Genomic DNA, 15867 nt, shown 5'->3' with positions numbered 1-15867 from the left:
ATCAAATTTACAGTAATTTAAGAAATACAGTTATGCCTTACTTTATTCAAGAGACATTTCTAAATTTGTATTTAAATAAGATTTCATGGCTGGACTTGCTGGCCTCACGCCTGTAATCCCAGCACTTTGGGAGGCCGAGTCTGGTGGATGGCTTAAGCCCAGGAGTTGAAGACCAGCCTGGGCAACATGGTGAAACTCCTTATCTCCAAAAAAAAAAAAAAAAAAAAAAAATTAGCCAGGTGTGGTGGCACACACCCTTGGTCCCCAGCTACTTGAGAGGCTGAGATGGAAGGATCACCTGAGCCCAGGAGATGGAGGTTGCAGTGAGCCGAGAACGCACCACTGCACTCCAGCCTGAGGAACAGAGCAAGGCCCTGTGTCAAAATAAATAGATAAATAAATAAGATACTTTATAAAGTAATTGTTTAGTTTTTCTCTTTGGAAAATCTGAATTGTTCATTTCATTTAATGAGGCAAACCTCTGTTTTGTAAGAATGCATCTTCTATATCTTTAATGAGTTTCTTCATGTAGTAACACAAGGAAACAAAGTTTCATTTTTGTATATTTTATTTCTATTCAAAATGGGTTTAATTTGCTATGGACTTGATTAAAGGAGCAAACTTACTTAAAATAAAAATTTTGATAAGTACTACATTCAGTTCTTTCTTAATATTTACAGATTTATTTAACCTGGGAAATTAGGTATGTTAATGATAGAAAATAGTGTTTTGAAGGAAGATCTTTTTATTAGAAAATCTGAGTTTTCTGAGATGTAATAAGATCTTAAATTCCAATGATTTTAATTTTAAAATGATTTACTTACAAGAGACTTTTCTTTTTTTCTAAAAATATATAGCATTGCTAATATGTAATCCCTTTTTCAACTTTTTAGGAATTAATTGACGATTTCATATTTCCTGCATCCAATGTTTACCTACAGTATATGAGAAATGGAGAGCTCCCAGCTGAACAGGCTATTCCAGTCTGTGGTTCACCACCTACAATTAATGCTGGTTTTGAATTACTTGTAGCATTAGCTGTTGGCTGTGTGAGGAATCTCAAACAAATAGTAGATTCTTTGACTGAAATGTATTACATTGGCACAGCAATAACTAGTAAGTATTTTTAATATAGTGTGATAATTGATCATTTCAGTGTTTCACAGTTCTGTTTTCCTGTTTTTCTTTCAGAAAATATTTCCAACTTATATATTTCTTTCAGTAACTAGTTTAACATTTTTAGTGAATGAATGTATAAGACCATTATAGGCCGGGCACAGTGGCTCAGGCCTGTAATCCCAGCACTTTGGAAGGCCAAGGTGGGTGGACCACCTGAGGTCAGGAGTTTGAGACCAGCCTGACCAACATGGCGAAACCCTGTCTCTACTAAAAATACAAAAATTAGCTGGGCGTTGTGGTGCGCACCTGTAATCCCAGCTACTCAGGAGGCTGAGACAGGAGAATTGCTTGAACCCAGGCTGGGGTGGTGAGAGAGAGCCGAGATTGTCCCAAAGCTCCACAGCCTGGGTGAAAGAGCAAGACTCCATCTCAAAAAAAAAAAAAAAAAAAAAAAAAGGAGAAATAAATAAGACCATTATAAGCAGACCACCTTGTATAGAAAAAAATTCAAACATTTGTTAAATGACATCCTATAAATGGTGTTGCTATTTGGCAAGATAAGTTTCATATCGTGAAACCTGACATAAAATTCAAACTCCAGGTGAAAAAGTAGCCAAAGTAAATGCCGTAGAGTACAGACGTAAACTTACTTTCTTTCTTTCTTTCTTTCTTTGAGACAGAGTTTCACTCTTGTTGCCTCGGCTGGAGTGCAATGGCGCAATCTCGGCTCACTGCAACCTGTGCCTCTCAGGTTCAAGTGATTCTCCTGTCTCAGCCTCCCAAGTAGCTGGGGTTACAGGCACCTGCCACCATGCCCGGCTAATTTTGTATTTTTAATAAAGATAGGGTTTCACCATGTTGGCCAGGCTAGTCTCGTGGCTTCAGGTGATCCACCCGCCTCGGCCTCCCAAAGTGCTGGGATTACAGGTGTGAGCCACCACACCTGGCCCAGACTTAAAACTTTAAATTGCATGTATTGAAAAACCTTTCAGGTCCTCACTTAGAAGTTCCTTAACATTATGAGTTCGAAGAAAATCTGGCTTTGAAGATTAGAACATGAGAAGTTACCATTTTAGTGCACCTTATTTATGTTCTCATTTAATGCCCACATCAGGCGCATGAATAGGCTGCAGATTTCAGATCTTACAGATAAGGAATTGAAGCTCAAAAGGGCAAGGGCAATATAAAATATTAATAACAGAAAAAGCAGAAATAAGCATAGTTGGTGCTGTTTCGTTTTAAGAGAAAATCGCTATTTAGAACACTTAAGAATATAACTGATTATAGTAAATCTTTAAGAACATGTCAAATTACTTTTTAATGTGTTTCAGAATATTTGGAAGTTTTAAATAACATCTTAGGAATTTCTGAATAAATTGATTGCTTAAAAGGTTAGACCTTTAGCTGTCCTATCAAATCTATGTATATGAGAATTTTTTTTTTTTTTAACTTAATGGGGGTTAATTTTTTGATCACGGATTGGAGTATAGTATAATGTTTGCATCGTTCGCTATCTGTCATTGTTCCCTGTCAACACATAAATATTTACCTAATTCATTTTTGGCCATGCAGTTTAGTATGATATAATTAACTGGTCCCCTAGACAGTGATACTTAATGTTGTTTCCAGGTTTATACTAGGTAGAGGGAGATAGGAAGATGTGCAGTGATTTACAATTATCACAAATCTGTCTTGCTGTCTCCTCACAGTAGCATTATAGATATAGGAAAAGCAAGTGTTACTTTTATTATTACATTTACTAGGAAGAAACAAAGTCACCTAAAGGTGGGGGGAAAAAAGAGGTGATAAGCATCAGAACCAGGATGCGAGCCCATATGGTTTTAGGATTATTTAAAACTGAGGAAATTATAATGTGTTGATATATTTAGATAACATTTCATTCCTTGGCAAACTGAAGGCAAAAGTATAAAATATTAAGAAAGTGAAAAATGTCTAAAAGTAAAGATGCAAGTAAAGTTAGCATGTAGACATTATTAGCATTATACTATCTTGTACTTTTGAGACTGCTATAGAAGCAACATAATACAAAACGTGTTTGCGGGTGATTAGATAAGAAGCTACACAGCGGTGCTTGTTGCTGTATATTTTATTTTATTTTATTTTATTTATTTTTTATTTTTATTTATTTATTTTTTTTTGAGACGGAGTCTCGCTCTGTCGCCCAGGCTGGAGTGCAGTGGCCGGATCTCAGCTCACTGCAAGCTCCGCCTCCCGGGTTTATGCCATTCTCCTGCCTCAGCCTCCCGAGTAGCTGGGACTACAGGCGCCCGCCACCTTGGCTGGCTAGTTTTTTGTATTTTTTAGTAGAGACGGGGTTTCACCGTGTTAGCCAGGATGGTCTCGATCTCCTGACCTCGTGATCCGCCCGTCTTGGCCTCCCAAAGTGCTGGGATTACAGGCTTGAGCCACCACGCCCGGCTGTTGCTGTATATTTTAGATTGTTTGAAGATGAAGTGCAAACACAGAACACTGCTTCAGGTTGCTCTAGGGTTAGTGGAATTATGGGTAGTAGAGTTATTACCAGGGTTGCTTTGTCAGCATAATAGAGTTTGAAAGGACAAAATGGCTGTGTTCATGCTACAAGAATCTTTTCTTCTCTCAGCTTGTGAAGCACTTACTGAGTGGGAATATCTGCCACCTGTTGGACCCCGCCCACCCAAAGGATTCGTGGGGCTGAAAAATGCCGGTGCTACTTGTTACATGAATTCTGTGATTCAGCAACTCTACATGATTCCTTCCATTAGGAATGGTATTCTTGCCATTGAAGGCACAGGGAGTGATGTAGATGATGATATGTCTGGAGATGAGAAGCAAGACAATGAGGTAAATTTGAGTTACCATTTCTGTTTTCTGTGTTTTAAGTTATGATACCAGATATTATTCTCTCTTAAGAGAGTATTATGCTTTCATCAAACGTGTTAAAGTAGATTTGAAAGTAGGGATGGGCTGGGCACACACCTGTGGTCCCAGCTACTCAGGAGACTAAAGCAGGAGGATTGCTTGAGGCTGCAGTGAGCCGTGATCATGCCACTGCACTCCAGCCTGGGTTACAGAGTGAGACCCTGTCTCAGAAAAAAAAAGAAAAGGTAAGTAGGGATGGACTTCTCCCAGCCAGCGTGAACTGCTACCTCTTAACATAGTATAGTGCTCACTACCTACCAGACTTTAAACTGCAGTTAATTTTTAGAATAGTTTATACGTTTCTTTTGTTGTTGTTGTTGAGATGGAGTCTCGCTCATTGCCCAGGCTGAAGTGCAGTGGTGCCATCTCGGCTCACTGCAAGCTTCACCTCCCAGGTTCGTGCCATTCTCCTGCCTCAGCCTCCTGAGTAGCTGGGACTACAGGCGCCCGTCACCACGTGTGGCTAATTTTTTGTGTTTTTAGTAGAGGCGGGATTTCACTGTGTTAGTCAGGATGGTCTCGATTTCCTGACCTCATGATCCGCCCACCTCGGCCTCCCAACGTGCTGGGATTACCGGCGTGAGCCGCCACGCCTGTCCCAATAGTTCCTACATTTCTAAAGCAACAGTAGGTATTAAATACATTTACATTGTTGTACACTATCACCACCACCCATCTCCAAAACCCTTCATATTGCAAAACTGAAACTAGCCATTAAGCTACTCCCCATTCTCCCTCCCCACAGCCTCTGACAACTACTCTTCTTTTTGTCTCTATGCTTGACTACTCTACATACCTCATATAAGTGAAATCATACAGTATTTGCCTTTTCATAGCTGTTTTATTTCATTTTAAAGTCTAAGTAATATTCCATTATATGTATATACCACATTTTGCTTATCCATTCATTTGTCAAAGGACATTTGGGTTGCTTCCCTATTTGAGCTATTGTGAATAAGGCTGCCATGAACATAAATATACAGATATCTGTTTGAGGTCCTGCTTTCAGTATTTCCAGTTATGTGCTCAGAAGTGGAAGTACTAGATCATATGGTGATGCTATTTTTATTTTATTTTTTTTTTTCCAGACAGAGTCTCACTCTGTCACACAGGCTGGAGTACAGTGGTGCAATCTCAGCTCACTGCATCCTCTGCCTCCTGGGTTCAAGTGATTCTGCTGCCTCAGCCTCCCGAGTAGCTGGGACTACAGGCATGCACCACCATGCCCCGCTAATTTTTGTATTTTTAGTAGAGATGGGATTTCACCATGTTGGCCAGACTGGTTTCGAACTCCTGACCTCAGGTGATCTGCCCACCTTGGCCTCCCAAAGTGCTGGGATTATACGCGTTAGCCACCGTATACAGCCAGATTTTTTGAGGAACTGTTTTCTAGAGTGACTGCACCATTTTACATTACTACCAGCATTGCACAAGGGCTCCAATTTCTCCATATCTTTGCCAACACTTACTATACTCACTCTTTCTGGTAGTTGACACCCTAATTGAGTGTGAGGTAGCATCTTGTCATGGTTTTGATTTGCATTTCCCAAATGGTTAATGATTTTGAGCGTCTTTTGCTGTGCTTATTATTGGCCACTTGTGCATCTTCTTTGTCTATTTTTAAGTTGAGTTGTGTTGTTGAGTTTTAAGAGTTCTCTGTCAGATATGTGATTTGCAGATACTTTCTTTTGTTGCCTGTACCTCTGATGTCATATCCAAGAAATCATTGCCAAATCCAGTGTCTTAAAGCTTTTGCCCTATGTTTTTTTTTTTAAAGAATTCTGTGGTTTTAGCTCTTACATTTAGGATTTTGATCCATTTTGAGTTAATTTTTGTATGTAGTGTTTCATAAGGGAAGGGCCCAACTTTATTCTTTCACGTGTGGATTATCCAGTTTACCCAGCACCATTTGTGGAAGAGTACTACAGTCATGCACCAAATAACAATGTTTCAGACAATAACAGACCACATATATGACAGTAGTCCAATAAGATTATATTTTATTTTTACTGTACCTTTCTATGTTTAGATGCACAGATTCACCGGTGGGTTGCAGTTGTCTATAGTATATAGTACAATAACATGCTGTACAAGTTTACAACCTAGGAGCAATTGGCTATACCATCTAGGTTTTATAGGTATACTCTATGATGTTCACATGACAAAATCACTAATGATGCATTTATCCCTGTCATTAAGCAAAGAATGACTATACTGATACTAATAAGTATATTTTATTGACAGATCTGAGCATTTTATATACAACAACTACACGAAGGATATGTTATCCCCATTCACACATAAACTTGAAGCTGAGAAAGTTTAAGTAGTTTTTACTGGCTCAAAGTTACTTGGCTTATAAGTGGTAGAGCCTGCATTTATGTCTAGTTCAGTCTAAATTACTATGCTAACACTACACTGTATTATCTATCTCTCCTATACATGGTGAAGGTTATTTGGTTATGATAACTGATATGTGAAATGGTGTGGATAAACACTAAATACTAAAAATTTATAAATTGAAAATTAAGTGCTTTGGAAATGAGCAGAATAGGAATACAAATCATTTATTCACTAACTGCTTGGCATTTGTTTCAACATATTTTACTGTACTTTAACTCATTGGTGATAATTTTTGGTTTCTAGAGCAATGTTGATCCCAGGGATGATGTATTTGGATATCCTCAACAATTTGAAGATAAACCAGCATTAAGTAAAACTGAAGATAGAAAAGAGTACAACATTGGTGTCCTAAGACACCTTCAGGTCATCTTTGGTCATTTAGCTGCTTCTCGACTGCAATACTATGTGCCCAGAGGATTTTGGAAACAGTTCAGGTAAACTATGGATGGATAGTAATTGAGACACTTCTTAAAATGAGCATCTCAATACACTAACATTAAACCTCTCTCTAAAAGACATGTTGAAAGGCATCTTTTTTTAAGCACTGGTAATATTCAAACTGTCCTTAGTTGGGTGGGTTTTTTGTTTTTCTTTTTTTTTTTTTTTTTTTTTGGGGGGGGTCCCCTTAGGAAGAAGTAGAAACTGGCATAGTAAGGAAGGGCAGCATCCTTTAGTCTCTTAACCATATTATTAACTTTTTATTAGGAAAACATCTAATAAATATAGAAGTGGAAAAAATAGTATGAACCCCTGTATACTTGTCACCCAACTTCAGTAGTAGTCAACTTATGGCCAGCCTTTTTTTGTTTTTTTTTTGTTTTTTTTTGAGACGGAGTTTTGCTCTTATTGCCCAGGCTGAACTGCAGTGGTGTGATCTTGGCTCACTGCAATATCCGCCTCCTGGGTTTTAGCGATTCTCCTGCCTCAGCCTCCCAAGTAGCTGGGATTATAGGCACCCACCAAGACGCCTAGCTAATTTGTTGTATTTTTTAGTGGAGACGGGGTTTTACCATGTTGGCCCAGGCTGGTCTCGAACTCCTGACCTCAGGTGATTCCCATCTCAGCCTCCCAAAGTGCTGGGTTTACAGGCATGAACCACCGCACCCGGCCCCTACCTATTTCTTTCTAGATTGTTTTGAAGCAAATCTTAGTTCCATCTATGAATACTTAAGTATGTGTCTGTAGTGTCTGTCTCAAAATATGATCATGATACCATTATGTGTTTTTAAAATTGCTTAATATCAAATATCTCTGTCAGTGTTTGAATTTACCAAGTTATCTCATAATTGGTTTTTACTGATATTTTTTAAAAATAAGATTCAGTTGAGGTCCATTTACCACAAATGGTTGATAATGACTCTTGGTTGTTCATCCGTTCCTTTTTTTAAACCCTTACAATTATAGGAGAATCAGAGGACAAATAGTTTACCCTATAAATTTCCCCACAGTCTGAATTTTGTTGATGGAATCCCTGTGGTCGTTTATTATTTTCTGTTTTTCTTGGTCACCTGCATCTTCTATAAACACCTTGTGAGATCTAGAGGCTTGATCAGATTGAGGTATTATTTTTCTTTTTGTGGAATGGATAGGCAAGGCTACTTCACAGGGGGTAATGTTTGAGTAACATATAATGTCTGTCTTCTTATGATGTTAACAGCAATTGATTATCTTTCTTTTTTTTTTTTTTATTCCGAGATGGAGTCTTTGCTCTGTCACCCAGGCTAGAGTGCAGTGGTGCGATCTCAGCTCACTGTAACCTCCGCCTCCTGGGTTCAAGCAATTCTGTCTCAGCCTCCTGAGTAGCTAGGGTTATAGGCATGTGCCACCATGCCCGGCTAATTTTTGTATTTTTAGTAGAGACGGGGTTTCACCGTGTTGGCCAGGCTGATCTCGAACTCCTGACCACAGGTGACCCGCCCGCCTCAGCTTCCCAAAGTGCTGGGATTACAGGCGTGAGCTACTGCTCCCGGCTTTTTTTTTTTTTTTTTTTTTTTTGGGGACAGAGTCCTACTCTGTTGCCGCCCAGGCTGAAGTGCATTGGCTCAATCTCGGCTCACTGCAACCTCTGCCTCCTGGGTTCAAGCAATTCTTCAGCCTCAGCCTCCCAAGTAGCTGGGACGACAGGCCCACCCCACCCCACCAATTTTTTGTATTTTTAGTAGAGACAGGGTTTCGCCATGTTGGCCAGGCTGGTCTCGAATTCCTGACGTCAGGTGATCCACCCGCCTCGGCCTCCCAAAATGCTGGGATTACAGGCGTGAGCCACTGCACCTGGCCGATTATCATTATCTTAATACAGTATTTCTTCAGGGTTACAAAATAACAATATTTTATTTTTTCATTTAATAGCTAGAAAAGATCTGTAAAGGAAAAATTGCCCTCACCAACTATTTTTTTTTAAGTTAGAAAACTCAATTACATTTTTATCTTGTTTCCTTTGACTTTTTTTAAGTCAGTAATACGTCATGCACTGTGCTAAAATAACTACAGTACAACACGTAACTCTTACTGTGTATGAAAAGGGGTATAATTATTTATAGCAGTGAGGTTTGGTTTGTTTTGTTTTGTAAGTAATCCTCCTTGGAATCCCTTTAAGGTGCTTCCCGGCCAGCTGAGAGGAGTGGGGAACGAAGGGTCACCTGATACTCTGGTCCGCCTTCCCTTCTTCTGACAAAGCAGTATAAATTTCTTCTCCTCCCCTAGCTGGGCCCTCTACTTACTCTGTACTAGTGTCTTGCGTGGACCGCCCTCTCTCCCATCTCTCATTTTGCTTTTAGTCCCGTCGCCCAGCATACCACTCTCCCTCCTCTCTAACTATTTCAGTTCTGTCTTCTTTCCCTAGGTTATTCCATCTCTGCCTTAAGGCTTTTAGCATTTCTGTTTATGGTTTTTCAAATTGAAGAACACAAACAGAGGCTTACACTGGGTGTTTTTTGAGATGTAGTCTCACTCTGTCGCCCAGGCTAGAGTGCAGTGGTGCGATCTTGGCTCACAGTAACCTCTGCCTCTTGGGTTCAAGCGATTCTCCTGTCTCGGCCTCCCAAGTAGCTGGGATTACAGGTGCCCGGCACCATGCACAGCTAATTTTTGTATTTTTAGTAAAGACGGGGTTTCACCATGTTGGTCAGGCTGGTCTTGAACTCCTGACTTCAGGTGATCCATCCACCTCGGACTCCCAAAGTGCTGGGATTACAGGCGTGAGCCACCACGCCCAGCCGAGGCTTACACTTTTTAAACTTTTGTCTTAATTTGTCATTCAGTTACAATTTTTTCTGTTGTAATGCCTTTGCTTTTTTGACTTTTCAGTTACTCCCTGTGCTAGTGGAGCTCGGTTTGTATAGACTAGCACTTTGGATTATCCACACTTTAGACACATAATCTACTCTTGATACAAGTGGTTTAGTTAACTATACTTCCTCACCCCACTTTTTTATTTTCTTTTTTTTTTTTTTTTTTTTTTTTGAGACGGAGTCTCGCTCTGTCGCCCAGCCTGGAGTGCAGTGGCCCGATCTCAGCTCACTGCAAGCTCCGCCTCCCAGGTTCACACCATTCTCCTGCCTCAGCCTCCCGAGTAGCTGGGACTACAGGCGCTCACCACCTCGCCCAGCTAGTTTTTTGTATTTTTTAGTAGAGACGGGGTTTCACCGGGTTAGCCAGGATGGTCTTGATCTCCTGACCTCGTGATCCGCCCGTCTCGGCCTCCCAAAGTGCTGGGATTACAAGCTTGAGCCACCGCACCTGGCCCACTTTTTTATTTTCAAAAGTTTCAAACCTACAGAAAAGGTGAAGAAGAGGTATAATTATCACCTTTATGTTATATTCTGTATGCAGTTTTACTAGTTAACATTTTGCCATATTTGCTTATCTTGCTATATGTATACTTGGTTTTTGGTTTATTTTGTTCTTAAGTTGATAGTAAGTTGCAAACATGATGCTTCACCCCTTCATACTTCAACATATATCTTATAAGAAATCATTTATCAGAATAAAGCAGTTTTCCTACTTAGGTATAATATAGTTATATCCAAGTAATGTAATATTGATTTTTAATCTCTAATATTCATCAGTATATATTCTGATTTCCCAAAAATGGTCTTTATAACTTATCTTTCTATCCCAATCTGATACTTATGAAGGAATCACAAGAATTTGGCTGTTTGCTCTTTAGTTGCCTTTTATGTAAAATAATCTCCGTAACTTGTGACTTGTATCACACTGAAATTTTTAAAGAGTCCAGGCCTGTTGTCTTGCAGAATGTCTTTTTTGATTTGTGTGATTGTTTCCTCATGATTAGCTTCATGTTAAATGTTGAGGGGGTGGGGGCAATAAAACTACATAATTGATGTTTTGTGTTTCTCACTACACTGTATTGGGAGGCATGTGTTACCACAATTATTAAGTGATACCAATTTTGATTTCTTGGTGTCTTAACAGATCTCTCCTTTATAAAGGGTACCTTTTCCCTTTTGAAGTTAGTTGATTACATGTTTGAAAGTTTGAGGAGTTGAGTATGGTTTGAAAGTAAATAGAACAGACTGGTGTAATTTCTTGTAATGGAACAAGCTGATTTTTAACAAATAATTTATTTGATTTTAAACTTACTGTATACAAATTTTTGTCTAAAATATAATAGAAATGAGATTGTTTGCTATATAGAAAAGGTTTTACAAAAGTATGAAAAGACAGTTCTTGCATACTTTAAAATGTTTGTCATTTCTTGCTTAGAACAAATACACTTAAATTCTCTATGTACATTATTCTGTATATACAAAATCAGGTATTATTGATAGTTTCCAGCAGTGCCTGAGTTTTAGAAGTATGAGTTCTCATTTTGTGGTATGTAGTGATGGTGTCTTTTCTTAGATTATTCAAGAGATTAACTGTAAAACAAGTTAAAGCTTTCTCTCTTGGGGAAAAAAATAAATTTAAGAGTAACTAGATCTGATCTTTTTACTATTTATAATCTAAAATATAAGCAAAATGAAAGAAATAAAATAGTAATTGTAACATCCACATAAGAGTGAGATCCACCACCTCATTCTTGGAGCCATACTATCCGTCAATTACACCACTGGTTTCGTGGCAGTTCTTTGCCGCTAGGGTACTAGTTTTAGTATGAGGCTCACTCTCTTACCCCACTACATTCTATAGGGAAAGCACATTCTTTTTTTTTTTTTTTTTTTTTTTTACTTTTTCTATGTGGTTGAGGAATAAAATCTCGGTTTTATATACTGTTGTTTGTGGTCCTGTTGTTTTTTTTCCCCCTGAAAAATATAGTTGTACATATTGTTCTGTGAATGTCACGTTACATGTTTTATTTCATTCATTTCTTAGGCTTTGGGGTGAGCCTGTTAATCTGCGTGAACAACACGATGCTTTAGAATTTTTTAATTCATTGGTGGATAGTTTAGATGAAGCTTTAAAAGCTTTAGGACATCCAGCTATGCTAAGTAAAGTCTTAGGAGGTTCCTTTGCTGATCAGAAGATCTGCCAAGGCTGCCCACATAGGTAAGTACTAATTACACATTGAAAGTATATGTTGTATCATGTATATACTAACAAAAATAAAATTTTTACTTGTACTTACATACAAAAGTGGAGTATGTCACTGATTACTAAATACCTGAAACAGAATGATTTATATACTGTGCATACCTTACTGCTGTGGGACTATTTTTTGTTTTTGTCTATTAATTTTTAGTTCCGTCTACTCTGCCTGATCTCTTAGCCACTTTATTATATTATACTCTTACAGTCTCCCTTCCCTTTCCTTTCCTATTTCCTTTCCTTATTCCTTTTTCTTTTCCTTTCTCTTTTTTTTTCTTTCTTTCTTTTCTGAAAGAGACAAGGTTTCTCTTTGTTTCCCAGGCTGGAGTTCAGTGGCATGATCATAACTCATAGTAACTTTGAACTTCCGGGCTCAAGCAGTCCTACTGCCTCAGCCTCTCAAATAGCTGGGACTACAGGCATGTGCCATCACGCCTGGCTAATTTGTAAATTTTTTTAGAGATGGGAGCTCTTGTTGGCCAATGGGGTCCCAAACTCCTGACCTCAAAATCAGTCCTCACACCTCAGCCTCCCAAAGTGTTGAGATGACAGGTGTGAGCCACCATGCCCGGCCTACTATTACATTCTTTTACAGAAGATTATTCCTGGAGAAATGAAATGGCATTTTGCATATAGCTACAGGTGTTATTTATAAATTTGCCCTTTATCTTAGAACTTGAGTGATTATAATAGTGTAAATACAGTAAGTTTAGAAGATGACAAAGCTGTGGTAGTATTTCCTATACAAATGAAATAATGACTTTTAAAATAGCATTGATTATTGTCATTGTCTTTAAGGTATATTTGTATACAAAACATACCAAACCTATTGTTAAAAAAAGATTTTACAAGAAAAACATTGACAAAACAGATTGTTTGACTAAAAGGAAAATTGATTAAGGGCTTCTATTAGCAGTAGTTAATGAGTTCATTACTGATAAACACACATGCCTGTCATAATGGAAGTTTTACTTTGGGACTTGTCTTGTTATAATATGGATTAATGTTGATTTGCAATCGTTTTTCACCAAAATGTCACAGTAAGATAGTATTTTCTACAATCCAAACTCTATTAAATATAGTCATGGGTTGAGTATACATGTGGTTTGTGGGGGTGTTTTGTTTTTGATTACCAGGAAATGATTGGGGGAGAGGTAATACTATATAAATGAGAAATTTCTAGGAAGTTATAGTCTTACCACTCATTCATAATTGGGGAATATACTTACTTAGCCTAGGCAACTTTCAGTCCTTTTGAAAGGCCTTTTATATTAGGTGAACAATAAAATAAAATTTTAACCTTGTTTTTAATTAGTGATGAAAACAGCCAATTTTGGGATCATTTGTTCATGTCACTCCTCCTTAGTTTTAGACAGTTTTCTAAATTATTTGGAAATCACTGGTTTTCTTTGGCAAGTGAAATGTCAAAAGATTATGGTCTTGAAATCAGATCCTTGTACCTGATCAACAGCTAAACTAGTCTTTTTTTTAACTAGCTGGGCATGGGGGTGGACGCCTGCAGTCCCAGCTGCTTGGGAGGCTGAGTCAGGAGGATCACTTGAGCCCAGGAGTTAGAAGTTCCAGTGAACTATGATCATGCCACTGCATTCCATCCTGGGTAACAGAGCAAGACCTCACCTCATTAAAAACAAAAAAGAAAGAAACTCTACTTTGAGTGCCCATACAACCATTCTGTTTTTCACTCTCAGTACAGTATTCAGTGAATTAACATGAATCTTTGTGTTACAAGATTTTGCCCAACTGTAGGCTAATATAAGTGTTCTGAACACATTTAGGGTAGGCTAGGCTAAAACTGTGATGTTTGGTAGGTTAGGTGTATTAAATGCATTTTCAACTTATGATATTTTCAATTTATGATGGGTTTATTGGGCTGTAGCCATTTCATAAGCGAGGAGCATCTGTAGTTACCGCAGAGACCATATGCCTCACAAAACCTAAGATACTTACTTTCTGGCCCTTTACAGAAAGACTTTGCTGTCCTCTAGTGTTAGAACACCTTCTTTTTATAGGTGTTGAAGAATGTCCTACTTTTGAAGTGTAGTCTGAGATCTAACTTTTTTTCTTTTATGGGCTGTTCCCTGATTATATAGTAGCAATTTGCTTAATGCCTGTGTTATATTTCATTCATACAATTTATAAATGCCTTTGTGTACCTTTTTTCCTGAGTTTAAAATTCCTTAAATAAGGGACTGTCTTAAACATTGAATATCCCTCAGTGCATTTACACGTAGAAGGTACTCTCAGTCTATCCACTGAATGAATTAATGGTTAATAATGTATTCCTCACATCCCTTGTTTTGCATTTATGCATGTGTCTCACCAGAAATCGGAGTCTCTTTGGTAGAAAATGACCGTAAACTGAGATTCTAGCTCCTTCTCAGGTTGCTAATCCTGTACTCATTTGTGTGTTCAAACTTTTGCTTTACTAAGGCTTCCATTACAGAAAAGGAAGAATATATAAAAATTTAGCTTATTCATAGTTTATCATTTTCAGAACTTAATAAATTCATGCTTTGGCCTCGGCGTGAATTACTGTCTAAACGGTTAACACTGGAAGCAGCATCGTATACTACAAAGAGATTCAGCTGTGAATCCAGACAGATTCAACTTAAAAAACCATTTCACCTAATAATCTTGATCAAGTTAACTTTTATTGCTAACATTCTATGACTTAACGGGTTTCGTATTATAAAAATGGCAAATGTATGGGTGCAGCAAACCAACACAGCACATGTATACATATGTAACAGACCTGCACGTTGTGCACATGTACCCTAGAACATAAAGTATAATTAAAAAAACAAAGGCAAATGTAGTTTTCATTAAGTCCAAAACTAAATAAACGTTTAGAAAACTAAGGAATAAATCCTTTCTTTTATCGTTTTTAGGTACGAATGTGAAGAATCTTTTACGACCCTAAACGTAGACATTAGAAATCACCAAAATCTTCTTGATTCTTTGGAACAATATGTCAAAGGAGATTTACTAGAAGGTGCAAATGCATATCATTGTGAAAAATGCAATAAAAAGGTACAGGCTGTCTAGTTTTGTTCCATTTTGATTACATTTAATGGATTTAGAAGAAATTGGGTTTTTTGGTTCATCCTCACAAGTCACCTTCTTTTTATTTTCTCCTACTTTGGTATAGTGGTAGCAGAGAAGTAGTCAACATGATAACTGATAGAAGGTTTGGCAGGGAAGGAAAAAAGTAGTGCCAAAGGGGCTAGGTAAATAAGATAAAAACAGGTAAATAAGAGTGAATAATTTTAAAAGTCATAACATGATAGCACATTCTCTTATCTAAGTTACACAGACACTTTCCATCTCTACCAAGAAACAAATTGCCAATGAACCCCTCAAAGATACAGAGCTGATAGAGGAAAATATTTCTCCTGTCATGTCCAGGATTACTTGTCAAGACCAAAACATTTGCTGAAACCATTTAATTACTGTATTGAACTACATAAGATTTCTTTTAGACTAGTCAAGTGGCCCGTAAGATTTCTTTTGTCACCTATGTTATAAAACCATTTATTTTGGAATCTTACTAGCAGTTCTTTGGGAGAGATAATTCACACGCATTATAGTAATGAATAAGGTATATCTTTGGGAGCTCCCAAACCCTTTCACCCTCAAGTCACTTTTGTTGTTTTGGCCTTATGCACCACTTAGAGAAGTCTTAAAGTTTAAAGATTGAGATTGTGGGCTGTAAAACCATACTGCCTGCCACCTGCAGCTCCTGAGACCTGAGGCAAGTTACTTGACCTCTCTGTGATTACTAATTTTCATCTTTAAGGTTCAGTAGTATACACTTGAGAAGGTTGTAAGGATTAGGTATGTTTTTACGTGTGCAGC

General features: G+C 37.9%; 1 protein-coding gene across 6 annotated transcripts in view; it reads left to right on the top strand.

The window, feature by feature from the left end:
* USP9X (ubiquitin specific peptidase 9 X-linked) overlaps window positions 1-15867 on the top strand; it is a 149399-nt gene that overhangs the window by 112100 nt on the left and 21432 nt on the right. For all 6 annotated transcript variants that reach the window (XR_004180896.1, XM_031661021.1, XM_031661020.1 and 3 more), the window contains exons 30-34: window positions 894-1116; window positions 3743-3963; window positions 6688-6878; window positions 11779-11952; window positions 14901-15042. Coding sequence is in view for 5 of the 6 variants with exons in the window: in XM_031661021.1 (XP_031516881.1) it covers window positions 894-1116; window positions 3743-3963; window positions 6688-6878; window positions 11779-11952; window positions 14901-15042 (951 nt within the window). In the remaining variant the exon portion in view is untranslated. The remainder of the gene's footprint in view (window positions 1-893; window positions 1117-3742; window positions 3964-6687; window positions 6879-11778; window positions 11953-14900; window positions 15043-15867) is intronic.

The sequence above is a fragment of the Papio anubis genome, chromosome X (genome assembly GCF_008728515.1).
Source record: "Papio anubis isolate 15944 chromosome X, Panubis1.0, whole genome shotgun sequence".
Classification (NCBI taxonomy): domain Eukaryota; kingdom Metazoa; phylum Chordata; class Mammalia; order Primates; family Cercopithecidae; genus Papio; species Papio anubis.
The sequence above is the reverse complement of the archived record's forward strand: the minus strand, read 5'-3'. Positions and strand labels throughout refer to the sequence as shown.